At 42.2% G+C, this 14,202-nt stretch overlaps 2 protein-coding genes across 2 annotated transcripts in view; one reads left to right on the plus strand and one right to left on the minus strand.

The window, feature by feature from the left end:
- Gm2436 (predicted gene 2436) overlaps positions 1–9,466 on the minus strand; it is a 13,847-nt gene extending 4,381 nt beyond the window's left edge. The window contains exons 1-6 of the mRNA XM_030247032.1: positions 9,370–9,466; positions 8,704–8,711; positions 5,424–5,556; positions 4,329–4,384; positions 4,169–4,244; positions 3,651–3,787 (exon numbers count right to left, since the gene is read on the minus strand). Coding sequence (XP_030102892.1) covers positions 3,651–3,787; positions 4,169–4,244; positions 4,329–4,384; positions 5,424–5,556; positions 8,704–8,711; positions 9,370–9,466 — 507 coding nt within the window. The remainder of the gene's footprint in view (positions 1–3,650; positions 3,788–4,168; positions 4,245–4,328; positions 4,385–5,423; positions 5,557–8,703; positions 8,712–9,369) is intronic.
- Positions 9,467–9,651: 185 nt separating this feature from the next.
- The window catches only part of Srp54b (signal recognition particle 54B), a 34,110-nt gene continuing 29,559 nt past the window's right edge, over positions 9,652–14,202 (plus strand). Inside the window, exon 1 of the mRNA NM_001100109.1 lies at positions 9,652–10,128. The gene's annotated coding sequence lies outside the window, so the exon portion shown is untranslated. The remainder of the gene's footprint in view (positions 10,129–14,202) is intronic.

Consider the following 14,202-nt stretch of genomic DNA (forward strand, 5'->3'; position numbering starts at 1 on the left):
AAGTTAAACTATTTTTAAAACTATGAAATGAATCCATTTATGCATTTAGTGTTGGTGTCTAGGAATTCTAAGTAGGCACTATTCTGTAGGACAGTTTTGAGAGATCCAACTCATTTTCTTTGAGAGATTTGCTTAAACTATCATTTTCTTCCATTATACTAAAAAACTGTCAAGACAGCGATTAAGCTATTTTATGCCGCCATTAAATTTATGTCTTCATTTCAGTGTCGTTTCTTTGAAGAATCTCTTTTCTTTAGAATGAACAGCAGTCTATTTAAATTGCTATTCAGAACCCACTCATCCATGTCTGTGGTTCCATTTCTGTGCATCACATCAACTGTGAGCTGAAAATATTTGGGAAAAAAATGTTAATTTTCACCCATCATAGACTTTTCTTTCCTGTCAGTACTTAAACACCACAGTAGGATTACACAGCATTTATACTGTATTAGAGATGACACGTAGCCTAAGGATGTAGGTACACTGGAGCCAATATACGGATCCTGATCCCGAAATGGATTCTGGAACCAGTCTACAGAATCAGGTCTGAGCTTGGTGGCACATGCCTGTAACCCAGCAACTGGGAAGCCGAGCAATACAATCTGAGTTGAAACCAGCATGGGCCTGCAAGATTATTTCTCCAAAATAAAAGAAAAAAAGAAATCAAGAGACTTTCAATAGAATGAGGAGGTGGTTTAGCTGGTAAAGTGCTTGCTCTCACAAGCACGAGGACCTGAGTTCAAATCCAGTCCCATGTGAAAGTGTCCATGATGGTGGCGTGCCCTTGACCTGCTGAGATGGAGATGAGGCTTCTAAGGGGTTGGTGGTCAGCCAGTCTACCTTATTAGTGCCTTCCAGCCAACAAGAGATCCTGTCCCAAGACAGACAGCCTTTCTGGGGATAACACCTCAAGTTGTAGTCACACAGGAATGTAAACTTGCACACACAGACAGAAAAGTTTAAAACTATGAATGCCAGCTAGAAACATGAAAAGAACAGACTCTTTACCCCTTGCAAAGGGGACACTTGTAGGTTATGTGTTCATATACATGTTTTTATTAATTTCGCTTCTTGAAACAGAGTCCCACTCACTCCAGGCAGTCCTGGAACTCACTGCATGGCTCGGGCTGGCTTCAAACTCAAGGAGCGTATGTCTTAGCCTCCTGAGTGCTGTGTTTACTGACCTGAGCCACCATACCTGGCAGAGTACTCGTCTTATATATAAAGAGGATAGGAAAAGAAATTCACATTCTTGAAAGAGATTTTGTAGGCTATGATAAGGAATGGTTTCACATACAATTGTAGTGTAAGAAGGTAAGGAAGTGGCATGAGGATTTTGTTCAGTTGTTACAGTGCTTGCCTGCACTCACAAAGAAGCCCTGAGTAAATCCTCAGCCAAGGATCAGGTGGCAGAGCATGCCTGTAATCCTAGCACCGAGGCCAGCTTCAATGACATGACACCCTGCCTTAACAAAGCAAGACCAAACCAGAGTTAAGGAGATGAGCTTCATCAAGGCTCAGTCCCACCCATGTACTGCCCTCATCTCTGCTATTACCATAAGCCTCCAGCAGTCCATGGCGGGAGCCCTGGCCACTTTCCCTTTGGTGCCTGACCTGCTTGCATGAGTGGCATAGTACAGTGTAGAGCTCACTCTTACCTGGATGATTACTTCTTAAGCAGACTTGCCTGGGGAAATGATGTATCTCCTACATTTCTCTAGCTGTTTTGAGATGCTCTATACTAGTGCTCAACCTACCTCCAGCCATTAATGCAGTTCCTCATGTTATGGCGACAACCAACCATAACATTATTTTCATGACAACTGGGTAACTGTGATTTTGCTGTTGTTATGAACCATACTGCAAATATCTGTCTTTGGGGGTGGGGACAGGGGATAGTCCTCAAACTGCTGCTCTATAGTCGGTAGTCCACCTGAATTCAAACTTAAACTTCTCCTGCCCCATTTGTCTGTCCTGGGATTATAGGTGTGCATCACCTTTCCCAGCCCCTCTAAGATTTGATTCCCTGGCCTTTGGATGTTGTTGTTTAAAACAGGGTATCATACAGCCCAGCCTGACCTTAAGCTCACAATCCCCCTGCCTCCATCCACCAGGTGTTAGAACTATAAGCTTACTTCCACCTGTTTTTGATAGAGAGAACACTGATTTTCAAAATGCTATTTACAAATTTTCTTCTCAAAGCTGGGTGTGGGGCATCTTTAAGCACTCAGAAGTGGATTTCTGAGTTCCAGGACAGTGAAGGCTATAGAGTGAGATCTTTCTTATTTTTGATTGATTGATTGATTGATTGTTAAAGATTTTTTTCACTTCTGTATGTGAGTACACTGTCACTCTCTTCAGACACACCAAAAGAGGGCATCAGATCCCATTACAGATGGTTGTGAGCCACCGTGTGGTTACTGGGAATTGAACTCAGGACCTCTGGCCGAGCAGTCAGTGCTCTTAACCACTGAGACATTTCTCCAGCCTCTACTTATTAATTTTAAAAAGCTATCTTGCTAGGCATGGTGGTATATATCTTTAATCCCCAGCACCAGGGAGGCAAAGCCAAGTTTGAGGCTAGGCTGACAGAGTAAGTAAAGGCCAGCCAGACCTACACAGTGAGACTCTCCCCTCCTCAGAAAAATAATTTTCTTCAAGTGTTTTGAAAACATTAAAGGGAATATTTATCAAAATCTCTACTTCTTTATAACATCTGTATAATCTAAGATGTAAGTTCTAAAACTAAGTGTAACTAGATGTCCATGTATTTTGAGAGGGAAAAGGACAACTACCTGATAGTTATCTTCAGCTATTAATGCATACACAGTAATTCAATATGACTGTGGCTGGCTGTGGTAGCTTCACACCTGGAACCCCAGCACTCAGTAGGAGTGCAGACACAGTAAGTTCTAGCCAGGCCGTGCAGAGGTAGCCTCTGTTTCAACTAATTAAGGCAATGGGCCTGATTTAAATCACAGCATATGTGGTCTGTGTCGGACCCGGTAATTCAATGATTGCCCTATTTACACAGAAATGGCTTACAGGATTTACTGACTGTTTTCTTTTTACCAATTGATGCTCCTATACCTATGTCAATGAATAAAAAGATACTTCATTATGAATGTGTTTTAAGCCTAGAGGGAGGTTTTTTGCTTTTGTTTGTCTGTTATTTGTTTTTGAGACAGAGTTTCTCTTTGTAGCCCTGGCTGTCCTGGAACTCCCTTTGTAGACCAGGCTGCCCTTAAACTCACAGAAATCCTCTGCCCCTGGAGTACTGGGATTAAATGTGTGTGCCACCACTGCCCAGCAGGCGGTAAGTATTTTTAGCTGAATTTCCTTAAGACTAGACTCAGAATGTCAAGTAATTCCTTTGACTTAATAGTCTAAGATCCTGTTACACACTGACATTAACAATGCTCAAGGAAGCAAGACATGCTGGCTCACTCCTGAGTCCTGGCACTTGGGGTGGCACGACGGGAAGAGCTCAAGATCATTCTTGGCTACAAATCTCGTTCAGTGCCAGCATGGTCGACCCGAGACCCCGTCTTTAAGACAGACAAACAAAAACTGTTGATTTATATCAAGAAAATAGCTTATGGAAGCTGTAGGAGCCTAAAAGTGTAAACTCAGCAGACTTCAATAACTACCATTTCTCCATCGTAAGTGAGACACTCCTGGAAAACTCGGTCTAAGAAGACACTGGTCATGGTTGCTGTTCCGTAACGGGAGAGCTCCTCTTTACTTAGCATGCCATTATGATCTTTATCAAGATTCAAATACTGACCTTGCAAAAAAGAGAATAGAAACACAAAATGATATTGAAAGAAGACTAATGAGATTCAGTAAAACCAAATCACTCCCTGTGAATCCCCGCTGTGTGAACCCTGCCACCACAAGTGATCACAAAATAAGACAAGAGCTGTTGTTCCCAGCTAATGAAAAGGGGTCAGATTACATTGTTCTACTGAAAACAAAGCATAGGAACCATGGAAGAGTTCCAAACATTCAAACATTAGTGAAGTAAGAAGTAACCTTAGTAGCCTGCAGTACTGATCCTTGAGTGGGAACACCCTGGTGTAAGGCAGACAGCCTATGTACACAATGGTCCACCAGACACCCATCCCCCGGGGAAATCAACAGTGGGATTTTAGAAAGCAGAGCCTACCATAGACCCTCAGGGCAGAAGGAGCAGAAAACCAATTTGTTTCTTGACTTTCTTTGGACAATTCCTCATCTCTTAGCTAAAGAAACATAAAAGCATAATTAGAAAATTAGAAAATAATAGCAATTATCATGTGACAAAATTGAGTTCAAAAAATATTTACCTCCAGTAAATCATCTAGAAAACTGCATGCTAAAATATCTTGAATTTTGATCTTCCCTTGGGGAAAAAAAATAAAAGAAAAGCAATTTCATTTTGAGAACGACTTTTTTATTTAAGATGTTATTTTACAAAGGCAAGCCTATAATTGATACGATAAACAGCTAGACTAGCTCTTAGGATCCTTAAATTTTGTTACAAAACTGAACCATTGGAAAAAAACAAAAAAAAACAAAAAACAAAAAACAACAACAACAAAAAAAAAAAAACAAGAACTGGAGAGATGGCTCAGTGGTAAAGAGCACTGAGTGCTCTTCCAGAGGTCCTGAGTTCAATTCCCAGCAACCACATGGTGGTTCCCAACCATCTGTAATAAAATACGACACCCTCTTCCGGTGTGTCTGAAGACAGCCAGTGTACTCATATAAATAAAAAATAAATCTTTTGGAAAAAAAAAAGAGAGAAAACACAAACACACACACAAAAGCCAAGTAATACAAAAACACTCCAAATTATAATAAGACAAAACAAATCCCAACAACCTATAAAACTACATATCTACTTGAATGCCTCCAACTGCAAGAAGCTAAGCAGTAAATTCCTACTAAAATTATGTTACTCAAATCTACAAAAGGTTATGTCATACTTTTCACATAGGGACAGTACTAAGGCCAAGCTCAGGCTCTCCCTCTTCCTGCTGCCTGTGGATCCAGATTTCAACTCTCAGCTACCTCTCCAGCACCATGTCTGCCTGCATGCTTCCCACCATGATAATGCACTAAATAAACCTCTGAACCTGTAGGCCAGCCCCACTTAAATGTTTCCTTTATAAGAGTTGCTGTGGTCCTGGTGTCTCTTTACAACACTGAGACATAGGTGACATCCCAGCACTGCACAGCTGCTTACAGTCACTGCAAGAATATTCTGGAAGCTCTCCATATAAAGGGAAGTGTGTGATCTTGTACACTTGCCCACTCTCCAAGATGTGCCAGATTATGCCACTAACTTTAAAAACAAAGAGAAATTGTCCAAATTTGTCTAGTACTAAGACACTATCAACAAATAATATCCTAGTTTTTAAATTAGACAATGCTTTTACCTGTTCTTAGAGGGTCCAAGAAGAAGAAGAACTTCCTGACTGCAGTGCAGACATAGAAGGAGTAGAAGGACTTCTCCAGCCCATCCAGCTGTGGCAGCGTCGGGATCAGCTCCAGGATGTAGTTCTCCAGGTCCTGGGACAAAGCAACGCTGTCAGCTGTCTGCCCTGACTTCCCACGGGGACAGATGGGAAGCTAGAATTGCAAACCCAATCAAACCCTTTCTCTCTTAGGATTGCTCTGGTTGGAGCATTTCATTACAGCAAAAGACACCATATTAGGGCAGCAAGTCACTATATTTAAACTCTCTGGCACACCTGTATTCCCAATACCTGGGAGGAGGCAGAGGCAGAAGGATCACTGCAAGTTCAAGTCCAGGCTGGCTACAAAGGCTGCAAGGTGAGACTCTGACTCACAAAACCCAAATTAGCAAATATGAGTCTCCTGTGGCGTTTTGTATTTATTTTAACAATTTCGTTTTCGCTCTATTTTAGCATTTGCCCGACAGATCAGAGACTCTAAGTTCATAAAAGAACAAGCACTCAAACCGGGTGTCTAAAATGAGCTCTTCCCAGCTCCTCACAGCCTTCATGGGCTTTCTCCCATCCCCCACTTTATATTATCAAAATAAAATTTCGGACTCAGCTTTGATTTCTTCAGTTCCTTTCCCCGAGTCCCATTCCCTATGCCACACATCCAACCTAGCAGCAAGGCGTGTGATTTCTTTCAGTTTTCCATTCTTCTTTCCTTTTCACTCCCTTTTCTTTCCTTTGTTCTTCCTTCCTTCCTTCCTTCCTTCCTTTCCCTCCCAGTGTGGTAGAGGTGAAGGTAGGATGTGCAAAATGTGTATTTTTAGCTTTTGAAGGGATCTTTGGGATTAATAAAAGGCTCAGTATGTGATCACTGTCTATTGGACCTCCCTGCCACCTTAGCTTTTACTCTGGACACACAGGCTCCCATTTTTACAGACCGGCAGGAACAAGAGTCTATACTACAATGTTGATCTGCATTAAAGGACAAGAACTCTACATTATCCTTGGGGAGACAAGAGGATGATTAAACACCTCTGAATAGTTAACTCAGTGGCTGACATTTATGCCCAACATACCTTTCTCCTTTGAGCTCTATAAGCGGGCTCCGTTTTAGAGAGAAAAATATAAGCCAAAAAATATACCTACATAATTTAGATAGTTGCCAAAAATATGGAAGTAGCATAGCCATTTTGATCAAGAGGTGTCAATCCCATCATAACCTGACCTAATGACATGCACACCTGATAGGAAACAAATATCCTCCTGGTAACTTACCATGTCCCTCTAAACCTGTGGGTAAAAACAAAGCCACATGAGGTTTTTTTCCCTCTATTCTATAAAAAAGGAATTCCCTCGTCTTTTCCAAAATAAAATACTGCGCATATGAGAATACCCAAGAGCTGCTGAGGTGCGATGAAGAGCTTGCTGTGCAAGCTCAAAGACCTGAGTCTGAGCCCTGAAACCCACGGACAGGTGGAGAAAGAACCAAGGACACGAAGTTGTCCTTAACCTTCTCGTGTTCTGTGGCATGTGTGAGCCCTACTACTATTGATGTCTATGAAATCATGAAAGCCAAGTACAAGAGTTTAGAATCTGGGGGTTACACCCTTCTCATCCGGGGATTGATCCACTCAGACAGATGGAGAGAGTCCTTGTTGCTGTTAGAAGACATTAAAAAAGTCATGGTCCCTTCCAAAAAGAACTATGGTGACTGTATACAAGGAGCCCTCCTTCATCAAGATGTGAACACAGCTTAGAGTTTGTATCAGGAATTGATAGGTCATAATCTCATCCCTCCGTTGGAAACTTTAAAAGCCTTCTTTGATTATGGCAAAGACATAAATGATGATCACTATTCAGACAAACTCCTGGACATACTTTTGTATCTAAGGAATAATCAGCTGTATCCTGGAGAGTCATTTGCACACAGTATAAAAACGTGGTTTGAAAGGTAATTTTGATTTTGTGTATGTGTTGTTTATTAGTTGCTGAGACTGATTTTATTCAGCTTATACCTTTTCCCATCTTGAGATAAAAGTTATTTCTCCTTTAAAACACAATATTCTCCTAAGAAAGTAATAGGAATAATTTGTGTCACTCGCTACTTGTCACATAAAAGGAAATTATAGCGCACCTTCTGTTTTTATATAAACAGATCTCTTCCTTTTAGAACTATATTTTATTTTCTGATGTGTCTAACATGAATAACGGGCAACATTATAGCAAGTAAAGGTTCTGTGCCTCTGTGTGGGCATATGCACATAGCAACAACAGAGGTTGACTTCAGGTTTTTGTTTTTCGGGAGTTTTTTGTTTGTTTTGTTTTGTTTTTTTGAGACAGGGTTTCTCTGTATAGCCCTGGCTGTCCTGGAACTCACTTTGTAGACCAGGCTGGCCTCTAACTCAGAAATCTGCCTGCCTCTGCCTCCCGAGTGCTGGGATTAAAGGTTTAATGAAGTGATAGAAGAAAACATGTTTATAGTGAGACCATGTCTTTAAAAAAACCTAATATGTTAGAGAGATGGGTCAGCAGTTAAGAGCACTGACTGCTCTTCCAGAGGTCCTGAGTTCAACTCCCAGCAAACACATAGTGAGTGGTTCACAACATTCTGTAATGGGATCTGATGCCCTCTTGTGGTGTGTCTGAAGACAACGACAGTGTACTCATATACATAAAATAACAAACAAAACAATCCTATTTTTTGAATTCCCATCTTGAAGCACTCTTCTTGTATGTGTATATACCCACAGAGTACTGCCTGGGTTCTTGCATTCCCAAGATACACTTAGCTATCATATGCCTCAAGCAATCTTTAGTTTGGTACCTCACTTAAAATAATCTCTCAAAACGTTCAACAATTCTCGAATTACGCCAAGAATATTTTTCCTAAAAGGTCAGAGGTTGAAGATCTAAAAGTGGAAGCTGGAGTTGAGGGTGTAGCTCAGTAGGCAGAGCACAGGCCTGAGTTTGATCTCCAGCACCAGGGCAGGTGAGATGGACGAAGGAGGATCAGAGTTCTAAGTCATACTCTGTTAACTTGGAGGTCTAGCAGGACTACATGAGACCTTGCCTCAAAAAGTAAAAATATACTGAAGGTCTTATGAAATAAGAACACTTTAAGGAAATGAAAGTAACCTTGAATGAATGAAAGTAACCTTGGGGATTAGTGTTTTTCAGAATAGCATACATGGGTAGAGTTCTCAAAAAGAGACAAGTATATAACTAAAACAGTGCGTTCACTAGGTTTTACCTTTTTTGCTAGAGAAGAAAAGTTTCATCCATTAACTAGATCTAATCACCTATTTCCTCGATTCTAATTTGTGAGTTTTCATATTAACTAATTTTTTTTAAAGATTTATTTATTTATTACATGTAAGTACACTGTAGCTGTCTTCAGACACTCCAGAAGAGGGAGTCAGATCTCATTATGGATGGTTGTGAGCCACCATGTGGTTGCTGGGATTTGAACTTCGGACCTTCGGAAGAGCAGTCGGGTGCTCTTACCCACGGAGCCATCTCACCAGCCCCTCATATTAACTATTAACAGTTTAAAAAGAAGTCTTTTTTTTCTTCCCCATACCCTGGAAGATTATTAATTGGTCTATTTTACCATGTATAAGATAAATGTACTAGGATAACTCCACAGCCTAAAACCAATCTTGCACAGAGCTTTTTCAAGTAGTATCGGCCTGTACGAGTAACTGAACAAAGAGGTTCTAGAAGCTTGCCCAAAATCAGCACCGGAATCACAAACCACCTAAAGTTGATTCTCAGGTATCCAATCCTAAAATGCACTCTGATGACTAGGTGTAGGGTATGCAGCGACCAAGAGACCTGGTGCCGAGCCCCGCCCCTCCCTGGTACCCAAAGACTAAATCCAACAGCCAACTGCCGGGCTCTAGCCATGACTGCTTACGGGTAGTCCTCATCCAGTGGAGCAGTGCCGGGACATCTGCGGGAGCCGTAGTTCCGAGCAACTGAAGTACAGCTCTCCGAGCGGACTGAAAGTCCATGGCGAAGTGAGCGGACAAGCCAGGAGCAGGTTTTCACTGAGCACGCGCAGCCAGACGAGCGCGCTGCGACCCCGCCCTCCTCAGATCGTCCAATCCCGAGAGCCGAAACGCCAAACCCCGCCCCTCCGGAAACCCCGCCTCCCGCGGCTTCAGAAGCCCTAGGCCGCGCTCCCTCCCGGAGTTCTGTACTCTTTCACGTAGTCGCTTTCCCCTAAGTCCTGACTTTTCCTCGAGGTCGCACCCGAGGAGGTCCTGTCTCGCTGCTAGCTTGCCGCGGCAGTGACGTACAGGGAGAACACTAAGGTCAAAGGTCAGCTCCAGCAAAGAAACACCCCTTCTACCCTTATCGGGGGGAGCCATAGACACGGGCCTTAGTGCCTCGGAAGCGGAAGTGTGTTTTCACGAAGGGCTGAACTCCGCCGAGTGATGACGTCTCCTCATTGGGCGGAAGGTTCGGTGGCAGTCGTCGGTGTTCCAGCTGGTGGTAGTTGGCTTCACTGTGTTGGGCGCTGGGCCCCTAGTTTCTGGAGCTGGGAAGTTGGGCGGCGGGCTCCGTCCCTGTCCTTCAGCTTCCAGCGTTCCTGGGTTTCCTTCGGCGGCGTGGGGCCTCGCCAAGGACTCGCCGGCCCTGTGGGGCCACGGCTTTAGTGGCGCCTTTTGCGGTGAGTGTGGGGGTTTTTCCTCGCTCCGCCCTGGGAACCCCTAGTTAGAGCGCCGCTTCTGCGGAAGTCTTCCCGGGTGGCCACGGGCAGTGATCTCCGAGGCTGAGGTGCACTGACACTTTTATTTTACTCTTGCCCTCCACTGCAAGCTTTACCAGACGCTGCGCTGTTACCCTTTTAATTTGTCTTCAGACTTACCCGAGCCAAATAAGTAAGCATTGGTAGGCTTGGCTCATGGAAGGCATTCCCGAACAAGAATTTAGATAAAGCTATTTCCCCAAAGCCTTTTGACATATACTAGGGTTTATTTTCCTATCTTTTAGTGTTTACTAACATGTTGGTTAGCATATTGTTCAGAACTTTTAGTTCAGCGACAGTGATAAGATGTGCTAAGGACTTTAATAAGTCGAAGCTAGTGACAATGTATTTTTTGTTGTTGAAACTTTCTTAATCAGCTTTTCGGTTACCAGTCTTCACTTAGTTGTTAGATATGCATTTGAACAATTTTTTTTGAGGCTTTCTTTTCTTGTTTTCTCTTTTTAAGCTGAAGAGATAAAGTAATGAAGGACAGTGCTCCTAACATGAAGATTCTAGCAGTACAGAGGATGAAAAAGGCTATAAATATATAATATAGCCCGACTCTAGTTAGGCCAAAAGAGACACGGGACAGTGATGACAGTTAATGTGCCCCTTAAGAGATTTGTCTGAGTCATTTGCTTTTGAAGGCTACCCTTAATTTCCTAATAGGCTTACAAGGATAGAAGAGGGTTAAGTAATATAGTTCCAATGACATAGCTGCATCAGTGCAGAAGAGGAGGGAGACATTTCCCTCAGACCTCTTTACCTCAACTTTTTGATATGACAGATTTAGTATTTTGGGATTTAATAAAGACTGTTATACAAGGAGTACTCCTGTAACTCTCTGTGCCTGCTACTGGAATAGTAGCTTTCTTCCTTTTAATTAGCCATTTTTAAATTTTTTAAAATTTATTTTATTTTATTTATTTTTTTAATGCGCTGGTGTGAGGGAATCAGGTCCCCTGGAACTGGATTTCCTGGATTTAGTTGTGAACTGCCATGTGGGTACTGGGAATTCACCCTGGGTTCTCTAGAAGAACAGCCAATGCTCTTAACCAATGAGCTGTCTCTCCAGCCCACTTTTCCTTTTAAAGATTGGATTTTTTCCATGTGCTTTGGGAGGCAAAGATGACCAGTAAAACTTAAAGTCTCTTGGGATCCTCTTAGTCTTGGTTGATTTGCTCTTTCCTGTGCTCCATGTTGGCAGAATACAGGATCTCCCATAGACCCACCTTGAGAGTTCTCATCCACGTGTTGCTTCCATACATCACTCCCATATGCCAACCATTTCCATGCCCTTTTCTCTGGCCTTCATTTTGAGAGTTCTGCACTTTCTGCATGATCAGTCTCCAGCTGATTTGCCTTACTTCGATGAAAAAAAAATCTCACAGCACCAAGGAAATCAACTAGAAAGCAGCTCATTAGTGGGTTGTTTTTCTACTTAGACTATTTGATGCACAAAAAGTAGATGAAGATGTACTGCTTCCATCTCCCATTTTCCACTAGGATATGTGGTGTGTATGTGGAAGTGTATAGAAGCAGTGTATTTTTGAGTTTTGACCCTTATTTGTTGAGATTTGTTATGTGTATGTTCAGTTTTTAAAAAAACCAAGCCGCATGTGCTTAGTTAGCTACTTTGTAGTCTGGATAGGGAAATTCCTTAAGCACAGGAATTGGAGGTGAGCCTCGGCATCATTAACAATACCCCAGCCCTAAAATACACAACAAAGTAGTGTGATAAAAGGAACACTTATCTGCACATTTGTAAAAGTAACTTTTATTCAACTGAAGTGATTGTCCTCTTGGATACTTACTGCGTCTGTCTGCTAACCTAGACCTAATTCTGGAAGTTTCTAGCCTCCATACGATCTTATCTGGGCCTAGAATGTTTTCAGCCTTGGAGATTTACTGCTGAATAAATTCACCCCTTCCTAATTCTTTCTAAACTCTGGCTGGCTGGTCAACTCAGCTGTTCTGGCTCAAAACTCCTCCTGATTCCATCTGACTTCTCTTTCAGCCTCAAACTAACTGGCAATCTGTTCTAATCTTCTGACACCGCATTCTCTGGTTCATTCTGTCTTTCTCTATATCTAGCTGGTTTTCTCTTTGAAACCTGTCTCTGTAAAACTTCTTAGTAAACTTCTGTAGACTTGTAACTCTTGGATTTTTCCCATTTGGGGCAGTTGCTGTTGTTTCTAAAGAGGTTTTATTCTGTATATTTGTGTGTGTGTGTGTGTGTGTGTGTGTGTGTAGTGTTTGTTTTCCTTTTTGAGACAGGATCTAACTATGTTGACTTCTCCAACCTTGAAGCCATAGTTTCAAGTAATCCTCCTGTCTCAACTTTCCAAGTAAAAAGGCCCTATAATGGTCCTCAGCCTAAGACAGTGTAAAAGTTGAGGGCAGATTTTCGTTCCTTTGAGGGATACTGCTGAGTGCAATGACTACTATCTACCTGGGTCTATAACTTCTTTTGCTTTTCTAATCAAGAGTTTGGATATGGCTTGTTCTCCAAAACATTTTATCCCCCCCCCCCCCCCCCCACACACACCAGTGTTAATTGTCCCTGGGGATTCTGACTGAGGATTTCATTTTGAGCTGATCGGCTTTAACTGTAACCATTTGTAGCCTTGTTTGACCTTGTGCCTTCTCACACTTTTCCATCTTCCCCTTCAATGCTCTTGTCAGTTTCAAAGACTACTACTTCCAAGGGATTTTATTTTTTTGTTTTTGTTTTTCCTCTTGGCAAGATTTTGTGTAAAGATTCTTTTTATGACTAACCTGACAGCCAAAGAGAATCTTGTATTGTTTTGTTTTCTCTTTTTTTTTTTTTTTTTTGAGACAAGGTTTCTCTGCACCTTGGCTGTCCTAGAACTTGCTTTGAAAACCAGGCTGGCTTGTAGATCCTCTTGCCTCTGCCTCCCAAGTGCTGGATTAAAGGCATGTGCCACCACTGCTAGGTGCCAAAGAATATCTTTAAAAAAGATTCCTTACAGGTTTTTTATTTTCCTTTCTTCTTTTCTCTCCCTCCCTCCCCCCTCCCTTTCCCCTCTCTTCTCCCCCCCTCCCCCATCCCTCTATCTTTCCTCTCTTCTTTCCAGGCTGGCCAGCATGGGACTTGCTATGTAGCTACATGTCACAGAGCTCCAGGAGTCTATTCCTTCTGAGTGCTAAGCTGTGCACTACTGTACCCCACCGTCTTTTTTTTTTTTAAGTTCTATTCCTACTGCTTATTGGATATGGTTTGTGCATATGCATGTGCCAGAGGAGAAAGTTGGCTGTCTTCCTCTATCCCTCTCTTCTTAGCCTCTTGAGACAGGGTCTTTTTTTTTTAATTGTAAAATCTTTTCTAAGTTTTTTGAATTTATGTTTTGAGTTATAGTTACATCATTTCCTCCTTTCCTTTCCTGCCAACAAGCCCTCCTTTATACTCCTAACTCACTTTTAATTCATGGCCTCTTTTTCAATAACTGTTCTTATATACATATATGTTTATGCATATATTCCTAAATACATAAATATGCCTTGTTTATTGCTAGTATGTAGGTTTTCATGTCTGACCTTTGGCTATCAGATAATCAGTTGTTGTGCTTCCATGAGAAAGACCATTTCTCTTGCTTTTAGTTGCCTGGAATTTCTTGAGTAAAATTGAGGCCACCTGAAGAGCTGTTGGTTACTGCCAGGGTGTCTGCCATTATTGCACCCCTAGGGTTATTGTGCTGTGCCACTTGTGGTTTATAGCTGTCATAGCTGGTAGGACTGTTGATTGCTTCCCTCTTTTGGAAGCTTCCTTTCATGGTGCCTTCTGGTACCAAGAAAGCTAGTCTTCAGGGAGGAGGCTTTCTGGTCAGTTCCAGCCCAAAGAGAGGCCTTTGGGCTCTGTGTCTTAAGCACATGGCGTCTTCATTAATAGGGACTTGCCTTCTGCCTCTGTTGGTGGGGAAGGCCAACCAAGTGACAACTCAAAAGGGGGCTTTTTATGGTTTGTGTTGGAGGTTT

Source organism: Mus musculus, chromosome 12, assembly GCF_000001635.26.
Source record: "Mus musculus strain C57BL/6J chromosome 12, GRCm38.p6 C57BL/6J".
Classification (NCBI taxonomy): domain Eukaryota; kingdom Metazoa; phylum Chordata; class Mammalia; order Rodentia; family Muridae; genus Mus; species Mus musculus.